The sequence below is a fragment of the Oreochromis aureus genome, linkage group 9 (genome assembly GCF_013358895.1).
Source record: "Oreochromis aureus strain Israel breed Guangdong linkage group 9, ZZ_aureus, whole genome shotgun sequence".
Lineage (NCBI taxonomy): Eukaryota > Metazoa > Chordata > Actinopteri > Cichliformes > Cichlidae > Oreochromis > Oreochromis aureus.
The window spans coordinates 34961581-34989174 of NC_052950.1; the positions used below are offsets into that span (position 1 = coordinate 34961581).

The window sequence follows — 27594 nt, forward strand, 5'->3', positions numbered from 1 at the left end:
AAGCACTGCTACCATGAACATGTACATGCTGCTAAAAGGTTTTGTTAAAGAAACAGTTAGACAAGCCACAAGATAAGTGTTCATACACAGATAGCAAAGCTTAACTGGTTGTGCTTTTGCCAAAACCCGGGACAACAAAAATGCATGCAGTCAATTAAATGCATGAAACGAAATAAAAAGTATGTACTAGGTTAACCAACTACATCTGATGAGGTTCTGGACTCTCAAAGGCTTTAAGCACAAATATTTAAAATTAGGTACACTAGAATAAAGATGTGAAACACCAGTTTCTTGCAGGAAAAAAAGTTTCTTGTTGTTAGTTTTAAGTAATGTGTAAGTAAATTCAGAGAATGCATGAGTAACTTTAAGTATTGCATAATTTTAGGTATTTTATCGGGATGGAGACAAATTATACTCTGAGTAATTTTGATTTCTTGGTATGTAGCTTATAAATGTATAAGGTGACTATAAACATCTGATTATGTAAAACAAAGCCTCAGATTAGCATACAGTCTACATATTCATTTCTTTGAAGTGCAGCTGTTATCAGGAAGTATCTAGTTTACGGGGTAAATTTCATTGTCTGTACATCTCGATTTTTATTTACTTGATAAACTTAACAGTCCCGGTACTTTTCTAATACTTAGCTGAATACTTTAAAAGTTTACCAACACTTTCTCGCACCAGACAGCACGTCTAAGGTCATACCTGATCTGATGGACTTTCTCGCAGTAACACTAAACAGGAGATTAAAGCTGAATTCTGTGAAGCCTGATCTTAAACTTTGAAAGTTTGACCCAATGGTCTGGCAGTTTTGTCACAGCAGTGTGTGCAGTATTCATCTGTTGGTGTGTTTTTAGAGCACACTGCACTCTGAATGTTTTTCCACAAAGGTCAGCACAATAATGCTTACATCTGCAGTTTGCATTATTGTTATTCAGTTCAACTGCAGTTATGGTGTTAACGTCATTTTAACGTGATAAAAACATGATAAAAACTAGCAGAAGACTTTCCACTCTGAGCACAACTTAAAGGTTTAACTCCATCTTAGACAACCTTATGCAAATTTAAGATGCTAATCTGACCAAAGGACTTGCAACATTGATCGCAGTTGAAAGGTTTCACTCCAGCGTGGATAATCTGATGTTCTCCTCACTTGGCACAGCTAGATCTTTCACCACGGCTGTCTTGCTCTTCTTATCCACCACTACTATGTACATTCACAGCATAAGAGGCCATCCAGGTGGGTCTCTTTACATTGCTTTCACGTCCTTTTAAGTCAACACCTTGCATCCTAGTGGTCATAGCCACAGTGCCAACACTTCTTATTAGTCTGCACCCACGTGCACTTCTGACCTGTAGTCAGTTGACTGAAGTAGGTGCACTGAAACAGATAGTGCTCAGAGTTGGAGCGGTACGAACAATACACCTGTCACTCCTTTGACTCGCTGCTTGATGGTGAAGGGAACTCTGGTGCAGTATCGTGTTCTGCCGCATCAGAAACTGCTTGTGAAAGAGAGCACAGAGTAGGAGCGTCAAAGCCAGAATGTGGTGTGAAGAAAAGGGGAGGCATAGATGCTCTGTATGTTTTGTTGTTCCCTGCATGTTTGATGAAAAAAGATGTCAAAGTACCAACTCCATGATGTCCCCTGATTTCCTCACTGTTTACAATCCAGTACAGTACAGTGAGCTTAGTAGAAAAGTCAGATCCATTTCTTGGATTGCATTTGTTTGGTGATGGTTAATCCTCCTGCACTCTGCTTTATAATCCAACTGCAAATCCTTAGTATAATCCCATCTTCCAGGAGTGTCTGGTCTGCACAGAGTTCGGAGGAAGGACGATTGAATCTTCTCGAAACACTGATTATTGGATTATCTCCATGGATCTCTATCACTCACCCTCCTTCTATGAGCAAGTCTGAACATGCCAGTATACGTGCTGTGAGACTTACACTTCCTTTCAGTATTCACCACATGTTGAATATTCAAAATCAATGCAGAATTAGTTCTCAGTCATACAATGTATCTATTACAACTTAACCCCATTTCTTCAAGTGGCTTTTCCTTCTGCAAGCCACCAATGCAAATAAGAATTAGTTCTTCAGCCTAATTAAATAATGGCTACACAGGCACGCTCACTGACTCACAAGAGGTATTTCTGCAACTTTATAACACAAGTACTACTACCACCAAATACTACTGTTTTGAAGGGAAGAGACTAAAATGTAACTGGGACATTTTGGAGCATGAAGAGCTTCTAGGAAAAATACTTGTTTTTTTATATATATATATATATATATATATATATATATATATATGCAGATTCTTATATATATATATATACTATATATATATATATATATATATATATATATGCAGATTCTTATATTTGAACTCATTACTCACTGCAAGCCCAGAAACACTACCTCATCAGATCTAACTGTGATATTAGCTGACACCCTTTACAGGAGATTTCATCTGAACTCTGTGGAGCCTGATCTCAAGGCTTTTAAGTCTCTCCCTGCAACCAGAAGAGGAGATTTTCATCTCTTCGGATTCACTGTGACCAAATGATGGGAGTGATTTCAGCCCTGTATGATCATGTTGATGTTTGCACAGAGCAGATAATGAAGTGAATGTTTTTGCACATTGGTCACACTGAAACTGTTTATTTACAGCGTGGGATCGTTTGTGTCTGGAGTATGAACTGAGATTCTTGAAGCTTTTGTCACACTGGTCACAGCTGTAGTTTCCTTCCATGTGTGTACGTTCATGAAGTATACGGCTATTTGAATGTGAGAAGCTTTTGTCACAGTATGTGCACTTGTATGGTTTCTCTCCTGTGTGGACTCGTTTATGTGCTTTAAGCTGACCTGCAGTGGTGAAGGATGACCCACACTGGTCACAGACGTGCTTTTTAACCCCACTGTGAATGAGTTCATGGCGTTTTAATGCACTAGGTGTGGGGAAGCCTCTGCCACATTTTTTGCAGTAGTTCAACTTTTGTCCAGTATGTCCACGTTGATGTATTTTTAGGTTCCTTTGATGATAGAAAGTTTTTCCACAAAGGTCACAGTGAAAGTCTTTCCCACCACCACAGTGATGACAGGGTTGAGAACTGGATCCATCGGTGTCGCTCTGCTTCTAAACAAAGACACAAAGACAGTATAAGTCAGTGCTTCAACATTTTTATCCTGAACGTTACTTAAAAAAAAAAAAAAAAAAAAAAAAAAAGAAAGAAAGAAAGAAAGAAAGAAAAGAGTCCCTACACCATTTTTATGGTTTCAATTATAACATTTAGGTTATGTTACAGATCACTACCAAAACTGGAGACTTCTCAACTTCCTGGCACTGGTACCCTCATTCACTGGCGACGCCACTGGGGTCAACAGAACGACTGAACTGTCAAGCAAATTGCCCAATCCTATACCATGATAATAACAATGTAATAATACAGTGGTACCACAACAATGGTAGATTAAAAACACTCCAATAAAAGCAAGACTATAATAAAAACACAGTAATTCCACAATAACGTCACTCTAATACTGACACAATTCTGAAGCAATACAGCAATAAGGCCACTGTAAATCTGAGTGCAAAAGTAGATCTGACTGCTGGGTCCATCTGACAAGAAGGATAGGAATATGGTACTGTTGGAATCCTACTACACACACACAGACACATAAATTCCATCCATTCCATCCTTAAACAACAGTCTATATAACCGGCAACAAGTCAGACTCGCTCCCGGTGGGTGTTGGACTTCTCGCTGCCCTTTGTCACAAATTCTACCAGTAGTAATAGTAGACATAACAATGACCAGGACTACAAAATGCAATTTTTATTTTGATAATGTAAGCAAATTCACAACTGAAACTAAAATTGGATGACTCAACCAGTGTCCCATTTAAATGCAGTAGAATTACTAACATGCAAACACAATTGAATGAGCAGAGTTGTTCCAAACAGTCAGGCTAAAATGACAAGATACAAATAAAAATACATACCTCACAGTAACTGCACTTGTAGAGTCTCTTTCTGGTGTGGATCTGTTGGTGTTCTTTCAGGGAATGTGGATATTTAAAAGCCTTCTCACACAGGTCACATTTATAGGATCTCTCTTCGGTGTGGGTAATTTTGTGGATTTGTAAGTGTGCATATGTTGTAAACCATTTGTCACACTGATCACAGCAGTACACATCCTCTCCAGTGTGAATGCGTTGGTGTTTATTTCGGCGTCCAAGGTTGTTAAAGGTTTTCCCACAAAAGTCACAGCTGTACGCCTTAATTCCAGAGTGGGAAACTTGATGAGTCTGTAAGGCATCATTGCGAGTATAAGATTTACCGCACTGATCACACTTGTAAGCCTTAACTCCACTGTGGATGAGTTGGTGAATTTTTAGCCCACTCTTCTGTCTAAAAGGTTTTCCACACAAGTCACAGCTGAATGGTTTCTCTCCAGTGTGGATGAGCGTATGACTATTTAGGTTATTCTTTAGAGTAAAACACTTTCCACACAGGTTACACTTGAATGGTTTAACTCCACTGTGAATGCGTTTGTGTGTCTTTAAGGTATTCCTCAAACTAAAAGATTTTCCACACAAGTCACAGCTGAACGGTCTCTCTCCAGTGTGGATCACTTGATGTCTTCTTAGGTTAGACTTTACAGTAAAATCCTTCCCACACTCGTCACAGGTGTATGTTTTCTCTCTCTTTCTTCTGTGAGGTTTGTCGGGCTCCTGAGAGCACTGACTTCTCAGTCCATGTTGGTCCTGCAGTGACAGAGATACAAACAGATGCAGTGAGTGAAATGCAGTCATGGAACAAACCGAAACTTCAAACTCCTTCAAACTAGTTTTAAACCTGAAGGTTGAAACAAAATCAAGGCTGTCAAAAACAATGTTTATAGTAAGGCGAGGTTCAGTACAGATGAGAATTCAAGCAGAAATTCTGTGAACTACTTGAATATTTTTCAGAGATTGTCCTGGTCATATATCAAATCAAATCAAATAACTTTTATTGTCACATCACATGTGCAGGTACACTGGTTCAGTACATGTAAGTAAAATTCTTGTGTGCGAGCTTCACAAGCAACAGAGGTGTACAAAGTACAATAACATAAGAACAAGCAAAATATAAGAATGGCTAAATCTGGGAATTATATGAATAAATATACGTACAATATAAGAGTGTATGCATATTACTGAATGTGTATACTAAATATGTATGTCAACGTGTGTGTATATGTGTGTGTGTGTGTGTGTATCCATATTTTACAAATTAAATAGAGTAAACAATAAAATAAAATATATAAAATATACAGAGGTTGGTAGTTGACATGTGCAAAACAGTGGCATTTATATACAGTGTGGAGTGCATAATGTTGAAGTTCCAGTAGTGAGGGTGAGGTGTCTATGAAGTGTTCAGCAGTCTGATGGCCTGGTGGAAAAAGCTGTCTCTCAGTCTGCTGGTACGGGACCGGATGCTGCAGAACCTCCTTCCTGATGGAAGTAGTCTGAACAGTTTATGGCTGGGGTGACTGGAGTCCTTGATGATCCTCCCCGCTTTCCTCAGGCACCGCTTCCTGTAGATGTCTTGGAGGGAGGGAAGCTCACCTCCAATTATCTGTTCAGAGCACCACACTACTCTCTGGAGAGCTTTGCGGTTGTAAGCAGTGCTGTTGCCATACCAGGTGGTGATGCATCCAGTGAGGATGCTCTCAATGGCACAGCGATAGAAGGTCCTGAGGATGCGGGGGCTCATGCCAAATCTTTTCAGTCTCCTGAGAAAGAAGAGGCGCTGCTGCGCCTTCTTCACTGTTTTGTTTATGTGTACTGACCACGTAAGATCCTCAGCCAGATGTACACCAAGGAAGCGGAAGCTGCTCACTCTCTCCACAGCGGCGCCGTTGATGGTGATGGGGGTGTGTACTTCTCTGCACCTCCGGAAGTCCACTATCAACTCCTTTGTCTTTGCGACGTTGAGGGTGAGATGGTTGTCTTGACACCAGTGGGTCAGGGCGCTGACCTCCTCCCTGTAAGCCGTCTCATCACCGTTGGTGATAAGACCCACCACTGTAGTGTCGTCCGCAAACTTCACAATGATGTTGGAGCTGTTAGTGGCCTTGCAGTCGTAGTTGTAGAGTTAGTACAGGAGAGGGCTCAGTACACACTCCTGTGGAGCACCAGTGTTCGGTGTGATGGGGGATGAGGTCTGACCACTTGGCGTCTGTCAGACAGAAAGTTAAGGATCCAGCTGCAGAGGGAGCTGCTCAGTCCTAGAGTTTCCTGTCCAGCTTCGAGGGAACGATGGTATATCAGGATTATGATGCATTAGATGAGCCCAGTGAAATATAGAGCATTCCCAGAGTATTTTAATTTAACAAAACACCAGCACTTGGTGTCCCTGTATCAATTTACTCACGCAGATTTGACTGCAGGTGCCATGTAACTATGGCAACAACTGTGACTGGCCTCTCTAGTACAGTTAATTCAAGGTCTCAATATAAGAAATGTTAATCTCAGCATCAATAAAAGGACACATTCGTTGAGGAAAGTACTGAACACACGAGAATGTCCAAAGAAGACAAATATTGTTTCTCCTAAAAAAAAATGGCCACAACAAACAGGATACAGGGGGGGAATAAAACACCCGGATAAAACACCAGGACACCCACAAACATAAATGCTGGCAACGACGTTGACTGCTTATGTAGAGCTTATAATTTAACATACGAAGATTGACCACATAAGTCTAAGTTAGCCAACACTCTGTCATGTTGGAAATAACTCTTTGTTTTTCAGTATTTTCCATATTTTATAATTACAATAAATAATCATAACAAGAGAACAACATCAACTGAGTCCTTCCTGTGACTCAGAGGAAGTTCAGCTTTCATCACCATTTACTTTATTTTGTTATTAAGCTGCTGATTGTTTGTCTATACTAAAAAAAATATTGAGAGATCATCTCACTTCCAAACATCACTGATGCTCTGTTATAAATTCATTTGTTAGAAAAAAGTTTGTCTTTCAAAATATGTTAATTTATACAGAATTGAGCACAATGACCTGCTGTTTACCATGAAGAATAGTCTAAAGGCTTTTGTTTGTTTCTGTTTGTGCATCATAGGTTTTAAATAAGCAGATAGTGACAAACATGCATGCTGCGCCCAAACTTTAAAGAGCCACTTTACATCATTTCTGACAATAAACAAAAAGCAGTCTCTCCATGGTATTTCTCATTCAACGGAGAGAGAGCACAAATAGGACTAGGGCTGTTCGATATAACGATATATATCGGATGACGATATAAAAACGTCTATCGTTTCATTTTACGCTATCGTTTGTTTCGTGGTGTCGCAAAATAAACTGTTTACGGCAATATTTTTTCATCATTTTGATGGTCACTGTAGCGGCTATATTAATTTCTTAAAGTTTCCTCTTTCTCTTATATTTAATATAACCACACTATGGACGGACAAGCACTTGTTTTTATGCGTTGTCGTTAGCAACAACGATGGTAAAACCACGGCGTGTCTGCTTGTTTATGTTCCACATACACCTTTCACAATAAAGCTCAAGATCCTGTTGAGACTTTTCAAAATAAACTGAATCACGTGAAAGAGTTTTTACAGATGAGAAGCAAAAAAGAGCTAAAAAATAAACCTTAGACTCAAACGTTAGAACAGGCTTTTCCCCGCAGCACGCCGTGTAATAAATACTAACAAAGAAAACGGCGGCCGTTACAACTTATGTCTAAAAATGTATCGTTTCATGGATCAGTTAAAACACTCGACTCCAGGTACGCGATGCCCAGCTGGAAACACTTCCCGCAAGTCGAGCTGCACGAGATTCACAGAATTTACAGAAAATGTTACATTTTTGTGATTTATATCGTTATCGGACGATAGAATTCTTATATCGGGATATGAGATTTTGTTATATCGCACAGCCCTAAATACGACTGCCACTAGCTACAGTAGACAGTAGAGTTGGAGTCTGTTGACCCACAGAAAAGTGAGATACTTTCCATGTGGAGGGGCGTGGCCTGCAGTGCCGTGCAGGGAAGGCAGACGCACCTGCACGGCATCCGTAATCATGCCCCGCCAACTTAAATATTGTACTGAGTCTTGTGGTTGTGGTAATGTTGAGCTGGCAGCGGAAGAGCTGCAACTCTGTGTGCATTGTGAACAACAACCATGTGTGTGCTAATGAAGAATGCTGCAAAGCATGGTAATGTCACCGGGTCTGCCGTGGTCATTCACAGTGGTGCCGAAACCCAGGACGGGAGGCACGGCAGACCCAGGACTGGGCCAGCAGAGGGAGGGGCCGGTGCAAATGGTGGCCGACCTGGTGTCACCAGTGTGACTTCAACATGATCTCCTTTTATCTAAATTACATATGAGCAGAAATGCAGGACAAGAGAGCCATAATTAAAAAATGCTTTAAAAATTATTGTTTAATTGATTGATGTTTTTGTTCCCGTGTCTTATTAAAATCTGATCTTTTTGTCTTGTTTTGATTTCAGAGATTCTCTATGTGTGAATAAACTGAGGTTGAGAAAGAATAACAACACTAAGCCTGATGTTACCTGAGACCGTAATAAAACCAACAGCAGCCGATAAAGTGCACATAGTTATAATTGTAGCTTAGCAGTGATATTGTGCTGACCTTTTGTGTTGAACTCATTGTTTCCTCTGTAGTGACTCAGCTGAGTCCAGGTGGATGAAAATGTTCCTCTGCTGCTCCGTCAGACTCTTCTCCTCCTGCTGAAAAGGTGGGACACAAAGACACATTTTTGTCAGGCAACCATTTTGATCCTTGAAAAAAAAAGAACCTATGCAAATTAACATTAAGAAGATTGACTTGTTCCAGCAGCTGCAGGATGGTTTCTGCAGGCTGAAGAACAGCAGTCACTGCAGGAATAAACATCTGCACATTGATTTTCTATTAGAGGAACATAGTGAATGCAGACACACACAGACTCTGTCCAAACCCTCAGAATAAAAGCTGTCCAGCTCTGTGTGTCCATCAAAATTTTTTTTTTTTTTACAAATCCTGCTGGAATCAATGTTGTTACAACTGCAGTCAAAGCAAGATGGAAATATTTGAGAAGGGAAGGTTAAATCCAATCAAACCAAAAGTCTTAACAGGTATACACAGAATAACTGCACTTTGGTGCCCCATTATAGCTTCAGAACTGACGTTTGTGACAGCAGGTGCACAAACAAGGTGATCAATTTATCCCTACCAAGTTAAAACAAACTATTCTAAAATAATTAAAGAGTGAGGATGTCAAAGTTATTGAGAGAAAATAAATTTATCTTCCCCTTCCTCTTTAAGTAAAAGAAGCAAGCTTCAAAAATCATATATGAGATCTGCCCAACTGATCACACAACTGAAGTGTAATCTGGATGTGAACGCCTGTGTATTTTGTGAAAACAAACCTGAAATCCTGAATCACTCCCGGCTGCAGTCCAGTAGGATTCAGTTACCACGCTTAATAACCTCCTGAAAACCAGCCTATTATTTTATGTGTTTAGTAGCCATATACATGTAGAAACGTGTCTGTACAGTATTACCACATAACCTGTGCTATATTTTATAATCTAAGCATCTAAGTCTTTAAAGGGAATAAAAAAAGACACGAGAGTGTTTATGATAACACATTTCTCCTACTTGCCTCCACACAATGAGCCGTACACAACGTTGTAGATGCGCAGATGTTTTTAGAGAGTCGACCTTTAAAAAGAGCTGCAGTGATCGCGGTCAGCGCTCCTTTTGTCTCCTCTGCTCCTCAGTTTGTTCTCCTTCAGCGTGAAAACCATAAACGGCAGGAGACCTGCAGCAGTGAGCAGCGTCCAGCTTCCGAAGCGTGGATCGCGACACCCAGGTCACGTGACCAGGGCTTAAACCTTTGGCGTAATCAAGTCAAAATGATGGAGCTATATAAATAATATATAAATATATTTGAATGGCTACGGTTACTTGACAGAAAGCGAGAGACAAAGAGTGCATGGTGAGCTCCATTGACTCCCATCAGCAGAGAGGGAGAGAGAGCGACACACTGCGCTGTATTCATTCAGATCTCTGAATAAACGCGCCTCTGCTTTTAAACAACACAGGATAAAATATTCAGCTCGGACTCCATCCGCTCTTTTTTCTACTTTCACCTGAAAAGAAATTGCCGAATCGGTTGACGTCATTGTCACGCTAACCCGTTACTCACGCGCTGCGCAGCCGTGAAGAATATGCGCTTCCGGTGTGAATATCTCATAAATAAAAGGACAGATTCACTGTGGAAAATCCACAGCAGTGTGAAGTACAGGAAGATTTCCTCGTGTCCAGAGGCTGCTGAGCAGAAGAGGATTTAAAGATGTGCGTGAAATTGACGATCTGTCGGAATTATCTACGCCAGCGTCTGGCTTTTATTGGCAGTGTGTAGAACAAAGCCGATGACACGAACTGACAGAAAGCTAAAAGTCAACCAAACACATGCAACGTTGCAAAACCAGCTGTAAACCTGTGTGCTTATTACAGTAAACACAGCAGTCATTTCTTTGTGTGTTTCGCGTCATAAACTGACTTCTAAATAGATTTATTCTGAGCAACACAAACGATAAAAGATGGAATATTTTGCTGAAGCACACAGTTTACTGTCGTTAACCGTCTTAGTATTTTTCTTTCCTTGTTTTGCGGGATTTCTCCAAAACGTGTTGACCGCATGTACTGAAAGTCTGGTATAATAAGTAGTTTGCTGGGGTTGTGCAGGGCTCGTCTGCGTCACTCAGCAGCATCCATCAACATGTAATGGTAGCCGAAATGGCCAGTAGGTGTCAATGTGGAGATGGGTTTCTGATTATTTCAGACGGGTCGGATGTTGCGGTGTTTCACGCTTTGCACATTCAGGATCTACCCAAGACTAACTGAACTGACATTAAAGTTTGCTCAGTTCTTACCTTAGAACCCACAAACCGAGAGAAGGGATGAAGCTGGAATTCCTTCCAGACACAGGAAATAGATCAGGGAGCAGAAACCCACGTGGTTATCTGTAGACCCATCCCATTTCCGGCGTATTCCACCTGACACGAAGCCAGTAGCGCAGACGGGGGAGAGTTGAGGGAAAGCACCAAAAAGAAGTCCCTCCTATCCCCTTTTCCTGATCACTTTACAGACAGACAGATAGACAGATAGATAGATAGATAGAGCCTCGCTACATGCTTCCTAACCGCGGCATTTCATCTCGGGGAAAACTATCACGGAGAAGTAAAGCAAGTGTGTAAGTTCATCCCTGAATGTTTGCATAGTATTTCCACGTTAAGCTTAACAACTGATATATTGAGCCCCAGCTGGATTGGCCATCGGAGTTCCATATTGAGGTGAAAAGGAAGCGATTTGTCCGGTACTTCAGCTAGAATTAAAAAATAGACACAAAGCAGGAGTTATTCTGTCTTTGCTGCGCAGTTGCAGCTACTTCTCTCATTCACTCATTCACAGAGCTGAACAGGTGATGGAGAAACAGGTTTACCTTTTAGGTGACATGAATGAGTTGAAGAGAAGTTATGAGCTGTTTTTGAGAGACAAATAACAGCAGGATCCTTTTCTACATAGCTGACGGCTGGTAACTGTCCAGGGGCGGGTCTAGTAAAGTTTTGTCAGGGGCCAGGTTGGGCATTAACAGGGAAAGGGGGGCACAAAGAAATATTTTTCTTTGTTATGTCATTTAAAAACTTTGAATAAATAATTATCTGAATCTTACAACAAAAGTGGTCATCTGATTAAATGTATAGAAATCCATTATTGTATATAGTAACTAATAAGTCTAATATACACCCTAGTAACCTATAGTACTTCTATAGGTGCATCTGTGCAGTCTGCAATTCTGTTGAAGAAAGATGTTGAATCTATTTAATTATTGTTGAAAAATAAGTGATTTCTGTGCATTTGTTTTACACTTGCATTAAATTAAAGTTGATTACATCGATTAAGGGGAGTGGTTCCCTAATATTTTTGCTGGGAGTTGGCAACCCTTTTAGTTAGGCAGGAAAGTACTCTTTAAAATACCAGAATAGGGAGGATGGTGTATGTTTAAATGTATTAGATTGATCAGTATTGCTGAACTATAAAATGTTTTGGGTGGAGTGTAATTTTTGCATACAGGTATAACAGAATAGCTTTAGTCTCTTGTTTTTTAAAACTTGAGTATGAACTTGTAAAAAAAAAGCACCAAGATATTTATAAAAAACAGTTTTATTGATTACAAAATACGCTATATTGGATTCATATCGGTATCGGCAGATATCCAAATTTATGATATTGGAATCGGTATCGGACACTGAAAAGTGGTATCGTGCCATCTCTACCCCATTCCAATAACGTATTTTTTCATTTCTTTGTCCCTTTCTTTCGGAAAGTTTTTTTTTTTTTTTTTTCCTTTTTTCTTTCGGAAAGTTTTGATAGCGATAGCATAGGTGTAGGTGCATGGTCTTCGCCAGCAACAGATCATAAAGCCGCATAAGATAAATTTATCTTCCTTTCCTAAATCTTCTGTTGTTAAATCTACATATTGGAAACTCAGCAGCTCATTATTACAGAAAGACATTGTGAAAAAGGCTCCTGGAGAACTGATCTCAAACTATTGACCTATAGCTCAAGAAAATCTAAAGTTTGGAAAAAACTGGGAATTTCTGGGAATTGGCAAATATTTAAGGAAGGTTGGCAGCCTTAATGAGAAATCACAAAGATTAGAGGAAGAAAATACAATCTCTCAAATTGACACTAACTGAAGAGGATAAATTGAACCTTGCTAAATTACAAGATAAATTAGATGGCTCATACTCAGACTGTTAGGACAAAAGCTGATGGACCCAAGAAGCAGAACGCACGGAGGCAGAGTTGCAGTGAAGGCAGTTTATTTACAGTGAGGGGGGGAGATATTTACAAGGACAACATATGTACAACGTGTGTGAATGAGGACGCGGAGCCAGGACGTGCTAGTGACGAAAATACACATAAGCAGTGCACTCGATCTAGAAAAAGGAGAGGGAGGAGAATTAGGAGGGTCTCGCCCGTTAACCGAAAAAAGCTTAAAACTTTACAGAGAGTTGGAGAGCTTACTTGGCACAGTTTGGAGCCCAAAACCTCCAGGCTAGGCAAAACAGTCGAGGCCAAAATCCTAGGGAGGAAACAAAAACTCCTTACAGACACCAAAGTAATCCGAGGGCTCCAACAGGCAGGGCAGAATTTCCAAACTCCAAAAACGCCAATACTCCGACACTAATCTTCTGTCAGGTAGCTCCTAAAAACACTTCTGAAGAGAGCATCTGATGAGTAACAGGTGCGCCAGGTTCAGTGACTCACTGCCCCGCCTACCTATACAAAAAGGGAGGCACCAAAAACACATACAAACAAAAACACCACATCACTAAAACCCAACACCTAACAGTACCCCCCCTTCAAGGGACGCCTCCCGGCGGCCCACCAGGCTTGTCAGGATGTCTCCTATAAAAGTCTGCAATAAGACCAGGGTCCAAAACAAGAGAACCAGGGATCCAGGCCCGTTCCTCCGGGCCGTACCCCTCCCAGTCAACCAAGAACTGGTAGCCGCGTCCCCGACGACGCACATCCAACAGTTGACGAACCGAATAAGCAGGAGCATCATCCACCACCCTGGCGGGCGGAGGGGGTCCGGCAGGTGGGCACAGCGGGCTACTGGACACCGGTTTAAGCTGGGAGACGTGGGACGTGGGATGAACCGTCATCGACGCAGGCAGCTGCAGCCGCACCGACACAGGATTGATGATGCGCCCGAACAGTGAAGGGGCCCAAAAGCGAGGGCCAATTTCCGGGACATGGACTTGAGCGGAATGTTCGCAGAGGACAACCACACCCGCTGTCCCACGGCATATTGGGGTGCCAGTGTCCTCCTCCGATCGGGGTGCGGCAAGTCCGTGTTGTAGTTTGGAGAAGCGCCGCCCTGGCCGCACGCCAAATCCTCCTACTGCGCTGCAAGTGATCCCGCACCGCAGGAACGCGGCAATCTCCCCTCCTGAGAGGGAAACAGCGGCGGTTGATATCCAAGGCAAATCTCAAAGGCGAAAAGCCGGTGGCTGCTGAGGTGAGCGAGTTGTAGGCGTATTCAATCCAGGAAAGGTGGGAACTCCAAGAAGCAGGATCAGGCGAGACGGCACAGCGAAGGAAGCTTCCAGCTGTTGGTTAGCCCTTTCAGTCTGACCATTAGATTGAGGATGATAGCCAGAAGAAAGGCTCGCCCCAACCCCCAGAGCAGAACAAAACGCCTTCCACACACGGGAAACAAACTGAGGACCCCGATCCGACACAATGTCCTGGGGGATCCCGTGCAACGAAAAACATGATCAACAAGCAAACGGGCGGTCTCCAGGGCCGAGGGGAGCTTAGGCAAGGGCACAAAATGCGCAGCTTTGGAGAACCTATCCACAATGGTCAAAACAACCGAGTGAGAGGCGGAGCGCGGCAGACCGGTAACAAAATCCACGGCAATGTGTGACCAGGGCCGCCCGGGGCGGGCAGGGGATGCAACTGCCCGCAAGAGGCCTGATGGCGGCTCTTATTGCGCGCACAGGCTTCTGGCGAGCACATAATCACGGGCATCAGTCTGTAAAGAGGGCCACCAAAAGGAGCGCCGCAAAAGAGAAACCATACGCCGAACGCCAGGGTGACAGGCACGGGAACGTCCAGTGGACACAAACGAATGCCGAGAAGGCGCACAAGGTCACGATCAATCAGATTTTGTTCTGCACCGGTATCTAAAAGCGCATGAGTGGAGTGAGACCTGGCGGGCACGTGAATGACAGCAGGGAGTAGCATGCGAGGGGCCTGGGAAGGAGAGGAAACGTCACCCATCAGTACCCCAGAGTTACTGATGGGCACCGCCTGACAAAGCCGGACAAGAGGCGACAAAATGGCCCGAACGGCCACAATACAGGCATAGCCGTCCCTCAAACCTCCTACGACGCTCAACCGGGGTGAGTTTAGCGCGACCCAACTGCATGGGCTCCTCTAAATTGTCAGCGGGAGGCGAGTCAGCACGAGCCGGACAGTGAGAAGGATGAGAAGCCGGAAACTCAGTGCGCACGGGCACATTCCCTCCCTGGTTACCACGGGTTCGCCCCCCTCTGTCTTTCTCCCTTTCTCTTTCGCGCAGCCGATTATCGATGCGAATAGCCAGGTCCACTAGAGCTTCAAAATCTTCAGGTTCATCGCGAGTAGCGAGCTCATCCTTCATGCGTTCTGTTAAACAATTAACAAATGCCCCGTGCAGCGCATTATCCGCCCAACCTGTCTCAGCGGCTTTAACGCGGAAATTGATGGAGAATTCGGCCACCGACTGACTGCCCTGCCGCAGCCCAGACAGCTGCCGTGCGGCTTCATCGGCGCGCAGGGGATGGTGAAAAACGGCCTTAAGATCACGAATAAATTGGGCATAGGAAATTGTCTCAAGTGGATGGAGAGCAAGGTACGATTCGGCCCAACTCAGAGCACGATCCCGGAGAGAGCCTATAACAAAAGATATTTTAGAGGCATCATCCGAATATGTCTGAGGGAAACGTCGAAACAAAAGTGAGACCTGGATCAAAAACCCTCCACACCGACCCAGCTCTCCTGAGCACGGAGTCAAAGCCGGGGGAGCCGGATCGCGAACCGAACCCACAGGTGGCTGACTGGGGGGAATGGGAGGAGAGGATGGCTCGCTGGAGGCAGCCGGGGGAGCTAACCGAGCGAGTGTCGCCTGAATGGCGGTCAAGGTGTCGTTAACCCGACCCGCCCACTGTTCAGATTGCTGAAACTGTTTAGCCAACCTGGACAGTGATTCCTCGTGTTTTGAAAGCAAATCGCCGGTAGCGGCGTCCGTATGTTCTGCTGGGTCCATAAATGTGTTGGTCGGAGTATTCTGTTAGGACAAAAGCTGATGGACCCAAGAAGCAGAACGCACGGAGGCAGAGTTGCAGTGAAGGCAGTTTATTTACAGTGAGGGGGATATTTACAAGGACAACATATGTACAACGTGTGTGAATGAGGACGCGGAGCCAGGACGTGCTAGTGACGAAAATACACATAAGCAGTGCACTCGATCTAGAAAAAGGAGAGGGAGGAGAATTAGGAGGGTCTCGCCCGTTAACCGAAAAAAGCTTAAAACTTTACAGAGAGTTGGAGAGCTTACTTGGCACAGTTTGGAGCCCAAAACCTCCAGGCTAGGCAAAACAGTCGAGGCCAAAATCCTAGGGAGGAAACAAAAACTCCTTACAGACACCAAAGTAATCCGAGGGCTCCAACAGGCAGGGCAGAATTTCCAAACTCCAAAAACGCCAATACTCCGACACTAATCTTCTGTCAGGTAGCTCCTAAAAACACTTCTGAAGAGAGCATCTGATGAGTAACAGGTGCGCCAGGTTCAGTGACTCACTGCCCCGCCTACCTATACAAAAAGGGAGGCACCAAAAACACACACAAACAAAAACACCACATCACTAAAACCCAACACCTAACACAGACAGAGCAAAAGGAGCCTTTATCAGATCCAGATCTAAATGGCTTGAAGAAGGTGAGCGCAATTCCTATTATTTCTTCAGCTTAGAAAAGAAAACCTCAAGCATAACATTAGCAGATTAATGATAAATGTGGTAACAGAGGATTACAGATTAATCTCTAAACTCTGTAGTCATTTCTATAAGGAACTTTATAGCTGTACATTTTCTCAGGAAGCTTCAGATCACCTTCAGATCTTAGAATCGCTGAATGTTAAATCTGTCAGCCAAGAAGATTCTATATTATGTGATCTACCTGTCTCATTGGAAGAAGTCAAAGATGCAATTGGGCTATTAAAAATAATACATCTCCAGGCACAGATGATCATACTGCAGAATTATATAAAACTTTTTCTGAAGAGTTGTCTCCCTTTCATCTTGAGGTTTTCGCAGGAAGCATAGGAAACCAACAACTTCCCACTACGATGAATCAAGGTTTGACCACGTTGTTTCAGAAGCCAAATAAGGACCTCTTAATGATTGATAATATAAGACCAAATAGCTTATTAAATAATGATTATAAAATATTTGCTCTAATTTTACCTAACCGACTTTGTGTAACCTTCCAATAAAACAAGAAGTTTGTTATTTAGGTATCATAATAACCAAAAACCAGGAAAGAAGAATTGATCAAAATTTTTATCTTATTCTAGAGAAACTCAAACACAGATTTACTCAGTGGCTCTTAAGAGATTTGTCGTTAAAAGGCAGAGTATTAATAACTAAAGCAGAAGGCATCTCTCGTCTTACATACGCTGCATTGGCATTTCACCTTGATAATAAACTCATAAAAGAGGTTGATAAGTTACTTTTCAACTTTATTTGGAAAAATAGGACACACTAATTGAAAAAAAACAGTTCTTATGAACTCCTGTGTCAATGGAGAACTTAATGTGTTAGATTTTAACACTCTAAATAACACATTCAAAATAAATTGGTTCAAAAATCTAATTACTAATCCTACATCCATTTGGAATACTATACCTATGTACATGTTTGCTAAGGAAGATGGTGCTGATTTTTTCCTTACTTGTAATTTTAATAGTGATGAAATCCCTATAAAAATCTCTGCATTTCATCGCCAAGCTTTTTTAACATGGACTCTTATTTAGAAGCATAACTTATTCCACACAGTTATTATATCTGGAATAACAAGGATATCTTATTTAGAAGAAAATCTCTCTTCTTAGGATGTTGGTTTAGGAATAATATTGTTTTAGTCAACCAATTTTTCAATTCCAATGGTATGCTTTTCTCCTATGAAGAATTTTGTCTACATTTCAATTTAGCTATAAATCGTGATGATTATACAAAAGTATTTGGCTCAATATCATCACAGGTTTTAATGCTTTTTAAGAATAAACCTAATATCACTTCATTCCACAGGCCGTTGGCATCTTTAATACAAACTTTTGTTGGAAGATATGCTTTTCTAAGCATTCTATAAACAACAATAAATCTATCAGATCTTTATTTCTAATCTAACTAATCAGTTTTTAATTACCAACAAAGTTAAAGACATTTATTATAAATTAATACACAGAATTTACCCAGCTAAAGATTATCTTCAAAGCATATTCAATTTAGACATTGATGCAAACTGTAGCTTTTGTCAAAAGTGCAAGGAATCTACTCTGCATCTTTTTTCGTTTTGTAACCTTGTGCAAGACTTTTGGCAGAGATTATGTGTTTTTATCTCAGAAAATCTATTTAAAGGATTTGTACTGTTTTGGAACTATTTATTATTTGGTCTACACAAACACCAAACACATTTCAACATTTACAACAGATATGTGATTAACTTGTTAATCTTAATGGCTAAATGTCATGTTCACAAATCCAAATGTTTAGGAAGACATCCCTCTTTTTATGTATTTTCCTATGAGCTTGTGCAATATCTTAATTCAATTAAGAACTCTACTAATCCAAAAGTTATAAAAACTATGGTTGTGTGTAAAAGAAATGAAGATCCTTCAATCATTCTTTGCTTTAATCAGTTAAACTTTTCCCCCTAGCAGGTTCCCCCTGTAGGTTCTGAATAATGTTTATTTGTTTGTTTATTGTATACAATTTTTTGTAAGCATAACACCTTTAATATAGTACTGTTTAATTCTAGTTTGTATTGTGCTGATGTTTGAATAAAGTTTTGTTAAAAAAAAGAAAGAAGACGAAGAAGCAGGGGGAGGAGACGAAGAAGAAGGGGTGTGCGTACTGTGCTCTTTGCTGTGTCTTTCCACCGTTTTAAAAATGGGCACTTTTTGAAGAACCCGTTTCAAAGTATTGTGGAGAAGCGTCGTGTTAAATCTAATCGATGAACGGCTTTTTGTCAGGTATGTATTGCAGCTGCGAAGACGAACGTACGTTCTCCTGTTAGGTTACAGCTGGTAGGAAGGTGCGTTCAGTGTGTCTTTGTAGTTTTAAGTTTCCATGTCAAACGAGATAAAACAGTTATTTCTGGATGCGCAATTGTTTGCTGACTTTGATTAAAAAAAGAAAAAGAAAAAAAAAGTGTTTTTGTAAACCACGTGATGATTTAAGTCATTTAATTTTCACAGAATATGTGAACGAGACTAAAAGAGCAATATTTTTATGTTTAGTAAACTGACGTCTCTGAATGTAACTGCTTTTATTTTATTAGTTCTGACGAGGACAGCTGAGTGATGTTGTTGGTGAGCTTGGATTAAATCATCTCTAAACAAAGAACTTGTCCTCGTGGTGACTGACTTGGGGAGTGGAGGTCAGTGAGCCCATTGTCTCTGCTGGTCCGACTCCAACTACAAAGCCGGCCCGCTCGCCCCCTCCTGAGTCTGAGAGGAGATCCAGAGTAAGTCAGTTATAACTACATTGGTTGCTTAACTTTATCATTTTCTACAGGGTCTCTCTCTCTTAGCTCATTTTGGTTTGATTTCTGCCTTCTGTTTAGCCTCTCTGTTTGTCTGCCTCAGTACGTCAATGTTTTATCATTTGAGATAAACTCTCTGTTTCCCTTCATATGAAGGTGATGTCTGTGGAGTGATCTATGTGGAGACTGTGGGAAATATACATGTAGCAGTATTTCAGTAAGTGTCAGTCAGTCAAGAAGCAAAATAATATTTAAACTAAAACACATTAAAAGAAGTGTTTTGCTTGTAACTGCATACGTGCCTGCACAGGGGCGGTTAGAACAGGATGTACTCAGGATGTGGCGTACACGATCACGGGCCTCATAACAAACAACAGGAGACAGCTGGGGGTGAAAGGGTCTCGAAACAGCATTCTAAGTGTTGTAAAAAGGAGATGCAGCTAACTGTCGCTGATGCATGATATGTAACTTGCTCACGCATCTTGGGCGTGTACAACCCTTTAAATAAAGAAGTTCTCGTCCTTCCTCTTTGAGATCTACTGGACTACACTGAGGGTGGTATCGTGTACGTCTCCCACATATGTGCTTAATACATAATTGTTGTTGACTGGACCTGATGTGAGTATTGGTTGTTTGTTCTCAGCCCAACATAAAACAATCGGGACAAGAGGCTCAGCATGACCTCATTAAAAATGCTCTGTTTTCCTTTTCCACTTCTCTTCTTTCATATTCTTTCTGACGTCTTTTCTTGTGTAAGCTGTTAACTGTTGTGATGGAGATTTCTTTATTTTATGTGTTGATCATATGTTTTGACAATATCACTTTAGTAATATCTATAGTACATTTTGTGTGATTTTGTTCTACATACAGGAAAACATCAAATATGTATTTCACAGGTTATTCCACACACACAGATGGGTATTGTGAGTGAGTTGGACTGACACTCCCAGGCACCATGAGACATTAGCCAGATAGTGAGACTCCTTCTCCTTATCTCCAGGGAGGAGGAGTTGAGATATTGCAGTTATATTAATTAAAATTCCATATAACCATATAGTGTAGTATTAAGTTGGCATGGCCCTGAAAAATAAAGGCATTAGACTACGTGTCCTTGGGGGGTAGAATGCTGTAGACCAGGGTCTCAAACTCAAATGAGCCGTGGGCCACTTCTGGCACCGTCATCTCATTGGAGGGGCACTTTAGTGTCCAAGTAGTACAAACAAAAAAGAAAGAAACAAAACACTCACTAATATTTCAAAAAATATAATATTTTGTTTGTTTTATTTAATTAAAAATATTGTATAACAAGACAAAACTGCAAACAAGAACTCCTTTTTTCTCTTTCTCTTACTATCCTTTCATTGAACTACCAAATAAACAGCTCTTTCTGGCCAGACACGTTGCAGCACTTTTGCTATAATTTTGTTTGTATTTAACAAAATAAAAAGGCAGATATAAGTGTACACATTAGTTATCGACTGCAAATTAAAATTGTTTTCTTTCCAAATAAATCTCTCACCGAACTAACACAGCCAATCCCTCAACATGTTTGCACTCTCTTATTACCTCAGCCAGGTCTGCGGCTCCGAACCGTGTTAAGGAGACCTATGGCTGATACTTCGGGTTACGTGTCGGGCTCCTAGCCAGGAGCTAGCTTTACTGTCTGGTAGTGGTGTGCCATACTGCATATTTTGGTATCGATCCGATACCAAGTAAATACGGGCCAGTATCGTCGATACCAATACCGATACCGATACTTTTCAATAAATCAGGTGGATGCCTCATTGAATTGCTAAATCGCAATTAATTTTCATGGCCTTAAGTGTTTTTTGTGATTTTTCCTTTTGTATTATTAATTACTTAAAACCCAGGACATAATTAGGAGAAATAATTTATTTATAATTAAATAAAAAATGCTTTATTATTGTGGCAGGCCGTGGTCTGCGATGCTGCTGCAGGTGAGATTGACTCACCTTCACTGCATCTACAATGATCCCTCACCGGCTTAAAACCGGTGCCCTGCTTGTGCTGTTGTTGTTTTTGGTGTTGATGTGTACAGCTGGCAGCAGGAGGGCTGCAGCCGTTGAATGTAGGCTACTGTTACAGCAACCGGGTGATCACTGTAAGGGCGGCTCGGGGTGAGCCGGAGGCTGGCGCGCCAGCGGGACCTGCCTAGCTGGAGATGGAGGTCGAGGTTCGCGGGGGTCTTGCCTGAGGGCGGCATGCTGTCCGCTTCGGCTGTCTGCCCAGCTGCCTCTGAGCCCCAGCTCACTTCCACTCCTGCTCCGCCGCCTCTGCTTGCCATATGGGTGGCCATCAGGCCAGCTCCCGGGCTTCTGCTGGAGGAGCGAGCGACCGCCAGAGTGGACACTTCCCCGTCGCTGGGCCGGGGCATGGGGCGCCGATGGTCCGGGCCGATTCCCTTGCCTGCTCGCGGGGTGGGGGGAAGCGGGCGAGGGGGGTATGGGGCAGGGCGTGTTCTGCGATGCCGCTGCAGGTTTGGTGGTGGTGATGTGTACGGCTGCCAGCGGGAGAGCTGAAGACGTTGAATGTACTATTACAGCAACCGTGTGATTATTGTAAGAATAAATGATGCTGCAAAGCATGAAAATGCCATCGGGTCTGCCGTGGTGGCGATCTTTTATTTATTTATTTATTTTTTTAATCTTAAGTGCACGCAAACCAGTAAACAAATTAAATCAAATACTGTTGATAAACTATAATACACAAATTACAAATTCTCGACAACAAAAAAACAATTGGTAAAATTAATATGTAAAATAACTTATATGTAAACAACTTAATAACCCCCAAAGTGTCTAAGTCACGTGACGTGTCAGCGCAACACCGAAACATAAGGGGGGGGGGCAAAGTGTGCCTGCTTTCGGCTGACACGGGAGCTGTGAGTCCAGCGACCTGGCTGTTTCGTTTTTGCCGAAAGCACAGCATAGCAAACAAGCAGAACTCAAAGTAAAGAATCGATCTAACCAGGCTAGTATTGATCCGATCCCGATCCCGACTTGGGATTGATACTATCGATATTTGGATCGATCCGCCCACCACTACTGTCTGGGTCAACTTTGCTAGCGAGAGACAGAAAGAGGCATTGAAAGGCGGCTGCAGCAGAACTTTAATGTTTGGGAGGAAAACACGAACACAGTGTACAGTCGAGTCTATACATGCTTCCATCTCCCATTTCCCATTATTGAATAATATTTTTTTAAATATTTCTTCACATCAATATGCAAGAAGAGGTGATGTGGACCACAAATGGCCCACGGGCCGCGAGTCTGAGAACCCTGCTGTAGACTCTAACCCACGCTTGCCTGTGAAAAAGTAGATAACAGGGGACCATCTTCTAGTGGAAATGCATTATAACTCACCTGTGCATTATAATAAAAGGTGTTGATTGCAGCTGACAGTGTCTGCAGACTTTGATAACTGTGTGACACCCTCGTGGTTAATCAGAGGGAAATCTGAGTCAGTGTGGATTTGGTTGTGCAGCTCTCACACATACAACCTGAACTGCACATTCTAAGTGTGATGTTCTTCAAATTTAAACAAAGTAAAAACTAAAAACCTTTGAAGTCACACAAGCCAATATTTTATTCACAAGTTGAACTTTTACTGCTTTTATCCCAAAAATGAGCTCACTTCAAATATTTACCACAGCATAGCGTCCCCAGGCACCTGAGACGTTTGGCAGATGGTGAAACTGTTTTTCTTTGTGAGGTAAGAGGGGGCACTTGGGGATGAGCTGAAGGTATAGACCTGATGTCACTGTTTGGGTTCTTTGTCATTACAGGAGAAAGAAGTGAAAGCAGGCCGAAAACTCAGCACATGGATGATATCAGCCAAAAACATCCAGCACCAGCAAGTAAAGATGAGCCAGCGGCGATCCCTGTGGAAAAGACTTTTCCCGCTATGAAGCAGCCCAGAAGACGCAAGCGCGCCAACAGGGAGGACAGAAGCTTGAGCTGTGATCAGTGTGGGAAGACCTTTACTCAGCTCGGTAGCTTAAAATCACATCAGCTTATCCACACCGGTGTGAAACCATTCAGCTGTGATCAGTGTGGGAAGACCTTTACTCAGATTGGTAGCTTAAAAATACATCAGCTGATCCACACCGGTGTGAAACCATTCAGCTGTGATCAGTGTGGGAAGACCTTTACTCAGATTGGTAGCTTAAAAATACATCAGCTGATCCACACCGGTGTGAAACCATTCAGCTGTGATCAGTGTGGGAAGACCTTTATTCATAGCTGGAGCTTAAAAACACATCAGGTCGTCCACACGAAATTTAAAGCTTTCAACTGTGATCAGTGTGGAAAGTCTTTTACTCAGAAAGGTCACTTAAAGAGACATTATATGATCCATGTTGGAGGTAAATCATTTGTCTGTGATCAGTGTGGAAAGTCTTTTCAGGATAGAGATCACTTAGAGAAACATCAGGGCGTCCACAGTGAAGTTAAACCTTTCAGCTGTGATCAGTGTGGAAATTCTTTTACTGGGATTGATAGGTTAAAAAGACATCAGCGCATCCACAATGGAGAGAAACCTTTCAGCTGTGATCAGTGTGGAAAGTCTTTTACTCAGATGTGTAATTTAAAAGCACATCAGCGCATCCACAATGGAGAGAAGTCTTTCAGCTGTGAGCAGTGTGGAAAATCTTTTACTGATATTGGTTACCTAAAAAGACATCAGCTCATCCACTCTGGTACTAAACAATTTGTATGTGGTGACTGTGGAAAATCTTTTATTGATATTGGTCACCTAAAAAGACATCAGCTCATCCACTCTGGTACTAAACAATTTGTATGTGGTCACTGTGGAAAGGCTTTTTCTCGCATGACTAGCTTAAACTCACATCAGCTCATCCACTCTGGAGTTAAATCATTTGTATGTGGTCAGTGTGGAAAGTCTTTCATCCATAATACAGAACTACTGAGGCATCAAAAGACCCACAAAGTGTCCTCCTGTGAGAAAAGGACAAAAAGACATCAGCTCATCCATCGTGGAGATAAACCTTTCAACTGTGAACAGTCTTTTACTCTGAGATGCAGCTTAAAAAAACATCAGCTGATCCACACCGGTGTGAAACCATTCAGCTGTGATCAGTGTGGGATGTCTTTTACTCAGATTGGTAGCTTGAAATCACATCAGCTGATCCACAGCGGTGTGAAACCATTCAGCTGTGATCAGTGTGGAAAGACCTTTACTCATAGATCCAGCTTAAAAAAACATCAGCTGATCCACACCGGTGTGAAACCATTCAGCTGTGATCAGTGTGGAAAGTCTTTTACTCGGAGATGCATGTTAAAACAACATCAGGTCATCCACACGAAATTTAAAGCTTTCAACTGTGATCAGTGTGGAAAGACCTTTACTCGGAGATGCAGCTTAAAACGACATCAGGTCGTCCACTCTGGTACTAAACAATTTGTATGTGGTGACTGTGGAAAGTCTTTCTTCCATAACAAAAATCTGTTGAAGCATCAAAAGACCCACAAAGTGTCCTCCTGTGAGAAAAGGCGCAGACCAATGGGACATTACCCTGTCAGGGTTCATTTGAACACAGTGGGAGAAACAGGGGATCTGAACAAAAGTTCTTCTGGATGCTGCGTCAAACTTAAAAAGCTTGAGATCAGGCTTCACAGAATTCAGCTTTAATTTCCTGAGAAAGTCAGAGCTTCACTATGTCTTTGTAGATCTAGTGAAAACATGAAAGGGTCTAAAAAGAGGCACTGTGGTACTGCATGATGAAGTCAGAAGTGACAGAGAAGTATGTGAGCGTGGTTCAGGACATGTATGTGTGGTAGCAGTGACTACCACACATACTTGGGTTGAAGGTGGGGGGAGGATTACATCAATTCTGAGCCCCTTCTTTCTTTTTCAAAGCGAGGGCAATACTCAGGAAAGGATGATGACAATAGAGCTGCAAGACAGGATGGAAAGAAAAAGAGTTTAAAAGAAGATCATGAATGTTGTGAAGCGATTGAGCCGCGATCACAAAATCTTAGCTTATGGAGTTAGTTATCCCAATACAAGTTTAGCAAGTTACACTTCACTGGCTGTGTCCACAAACAGCATACAGAGCAAACATTACTCCATCATCTGATCACAAGAAAAGCAAAATGTCAGAAGAGTTCACTTTCTGGGTCAAACTGTCAGACCTGTTACTGTTTATTTGGCTGTTCATCGTGAGGTAATTATCAGTGTCAGTGCTGTGCCACTTCTGTTGTAACTCACATGAAATGTGTTTTAAATGGGCTCTATTGTCTTACAATATTGTGTGCAGTGTTGGTCAAGTTACTTGAAAAAAGTAATCAGTAACTAATTACTGATTACTTAAAACTTAAAGCAACATTCTCTGACTGGAAGAAATTTGTTTAACATTTAAACCTATTTTCTGCACATTCTAGCTTATAAAATAAAATATTTTTTGTGTTTACACTCAGTCTTTCAAATAGATGCAAGTAAAACAGTAGCAAATAAATAAAAAATCAAAGACTAGCGGTCCTGTTGCTCTATTTTCACCTGTATAGCAGGAGTGGGGCAGGCGGAGGTTTTCCCTGGTGCAGGTGTGTCGCAGCCATCATGTCAGTGGAGGAATCCTGAGTTTCTCTGTGAATTTCACATTCCGTGGTAGTGCACTCGGTGCTTGCTCGGACGATAAGGGGTTTTTTCGCTGTAAAAATAAGTTTTCTTTCCACGCAGTGAACAGCGGACGCTAATGGTTTTGTCACTTTTTATGGAATCAAACTCAAAGTAAGGTCGGTACTTCCACGCTTTAGATGCTTCACAGTCATACTCTCTCCCGCACTTGATATATTATCCATTGTTGATCTGCACTCAGCTGTTGCCATGAACGTCGCACTCGCTTACATGATTGTCATGAGACACTCACAAAAATAGTGCAATAGTAATCCCTTACTTTACTTGTTACTTGAAAAAAGTAATCCGATTACAGTAATGCGTTACTGCCCGTCTCTGATTGTGTGAGTCTGTTTTGCTCCACAAAGACACAACCCCTCCTGCAATTTTCAATGTTACAGTAAAAAAAAGGTAAATTGATAAATTTGTGTCATTTTTAAACAGGCAGTATGTGGAAAATTGAAATATTTTCTTATCCATGTGTAAAGTTTTCAGTGGTCTGTGTTTTCTTACAGGATGTGAGTGTGTTTTGCTCCATGAAGAAACAAATCTACTGTTGGGTTTCTATTTTGTTATTGTCATTTTTATTAAGAAATATTTAACCATATATGCTTAGAGGTGTATAATCGATTGTGTAGTGATAGGATGTGTGATCTTTAGTAGTCTGCAGAACGTTGTGTGCATTCCAGAGTGTTCTGGCTTTCACACTCACATTTTGGGAGCATGGGAGAGGTCGTACCTTCTTTTATTGTTTTATGGTAGGATAAACGTATCTATATCTGTTTTAGTCTAAGTGCCTTTTGTTTAGATGAACTGCTGGACTTTCAGGCCAGCAGGTTTAGGGAAGTCATTTATGGGGTCACGCTTTGACCACACACACACACACTCACACACAGATTTACCAGCCTTTAGAAGGCAGAAATGGTCAGTCAAACACTTCACTTCTTATCCAAGTCTACCTACTGACTGTCCACTTGAGGATTGTCTGCAATTTCGATCTATTGCTAGAGGCCACATCTCTCAAATATATAGCACATTGCAGCATATAAAGGCAGACTCTGTGTCCAAAGCCAGAAATGCCTGGGAGCTGGACTTAAACCTCCAGATCCCAGACGACCTATGGGATCTTAGTGTTAGCAAGATACATGAATCCTCAATCTGTATACGGCATTGTATAATACAGTTTAAAATTCTTCACCGGGCGTACCTAACCAAAGCTAAACTAGCTAAAATATACAATACCTCTGATGACAGATGTCTGAGGTGCAAGCAATCACCCGCCGATATTAGCCATATGTTCTGGACCTGCTCTGATTTGAACCGGTTCTGGGAATTAGTTTTTAAAGCTCTTTCATATGTGTGTGGGAAAACAATTGATCCCAATCCGATGACAGCAGTCTTTGGTGTACTCCCAAACCATCACGGTATAACTTCTTATCAAATGAATGCAGTGGCTTTCTCATCTCTACTGGCACGCTGGCTAATTCTTCTTAAATGGAAGGATTCAGGTCCGCCAGTGTTTATTCAG

At 41.8% G+C, this 27594-nt stretch overlaps 2 protein-coding genes across 4 annotated transcripts in view; one reads left to right on the forward strand and one right to left on the reverse strand.

Moving 5' to 3' along the window:
- Positions 1–2371: 2371 nt before the first annotated feature.
- Positions 2372–11037, reverse strand: LOC120441806 (zinc finger protein 271-like). Its single transcript, XM_039617229.1, has 4 exons — positions 10964–11037; positions 8676–8773; positions 4011–4775; positions 2372–3144 (listed from the first exon to the last, which is right to left on the reverse strand). Exons 2-4 carry the CDS (start codon positions 8691–8693, stop codon positions 2449–2451), a joined length of 1479 nt encoding a protein of 492 aa, XP_039473163.1. The 5' UTR covers positions 8694–8773; positions 10964–11037; the 3' UTR covers positions 2372–2448.
- A 7703-nt stretch (positions 11038–18740) lies between these two features.
- LOC120441926 (gastrula zinc finger protein XlCGF26.1-like) overlaps positions 18741–27594 on the forward strand; it is a 41235-nt gene continuing 32381 nt past the window's right edge. The window contains exons 1-3 of one of the 3 annotated variants that reach the window (XM_039617473.1): positions 18741–18900; positions 19209–19394; positions 23218–25828. In XM_039617473.1, the coding sequence (XP_039473407.1) occupies positions 23253–25082 (1830 nt within the window). In that variant the 5' untranslated portion in view covers positions 18741–18900; positions 19209–19394; positions 23218–23252 and the 3' untranslated portion in view covers positions 25083–25828. Of the gene's footprint in view, positions 18901–19208; positions 19395–23084; positions 23106–23217; positions 25829–27594 lie in introns of those variants that run through there. The other 2 variants (XR_005614388.1, XM_039617474.1) reach the window with 2 other exon arrangements.

What these genes read in the sequence shown, in the direction of transcription:
- LOC120441806 (XM_039617229.1), bottom strand. An exon ending in ACAAGTGCAGTTACTGTGAG is followed by an intron (nt 3,145 to 4,010) that starts GTATGTATTTTT and finishes GTCTTTGTTTAG; the next exon opens with AAGCAGAGCGACACCGATGG.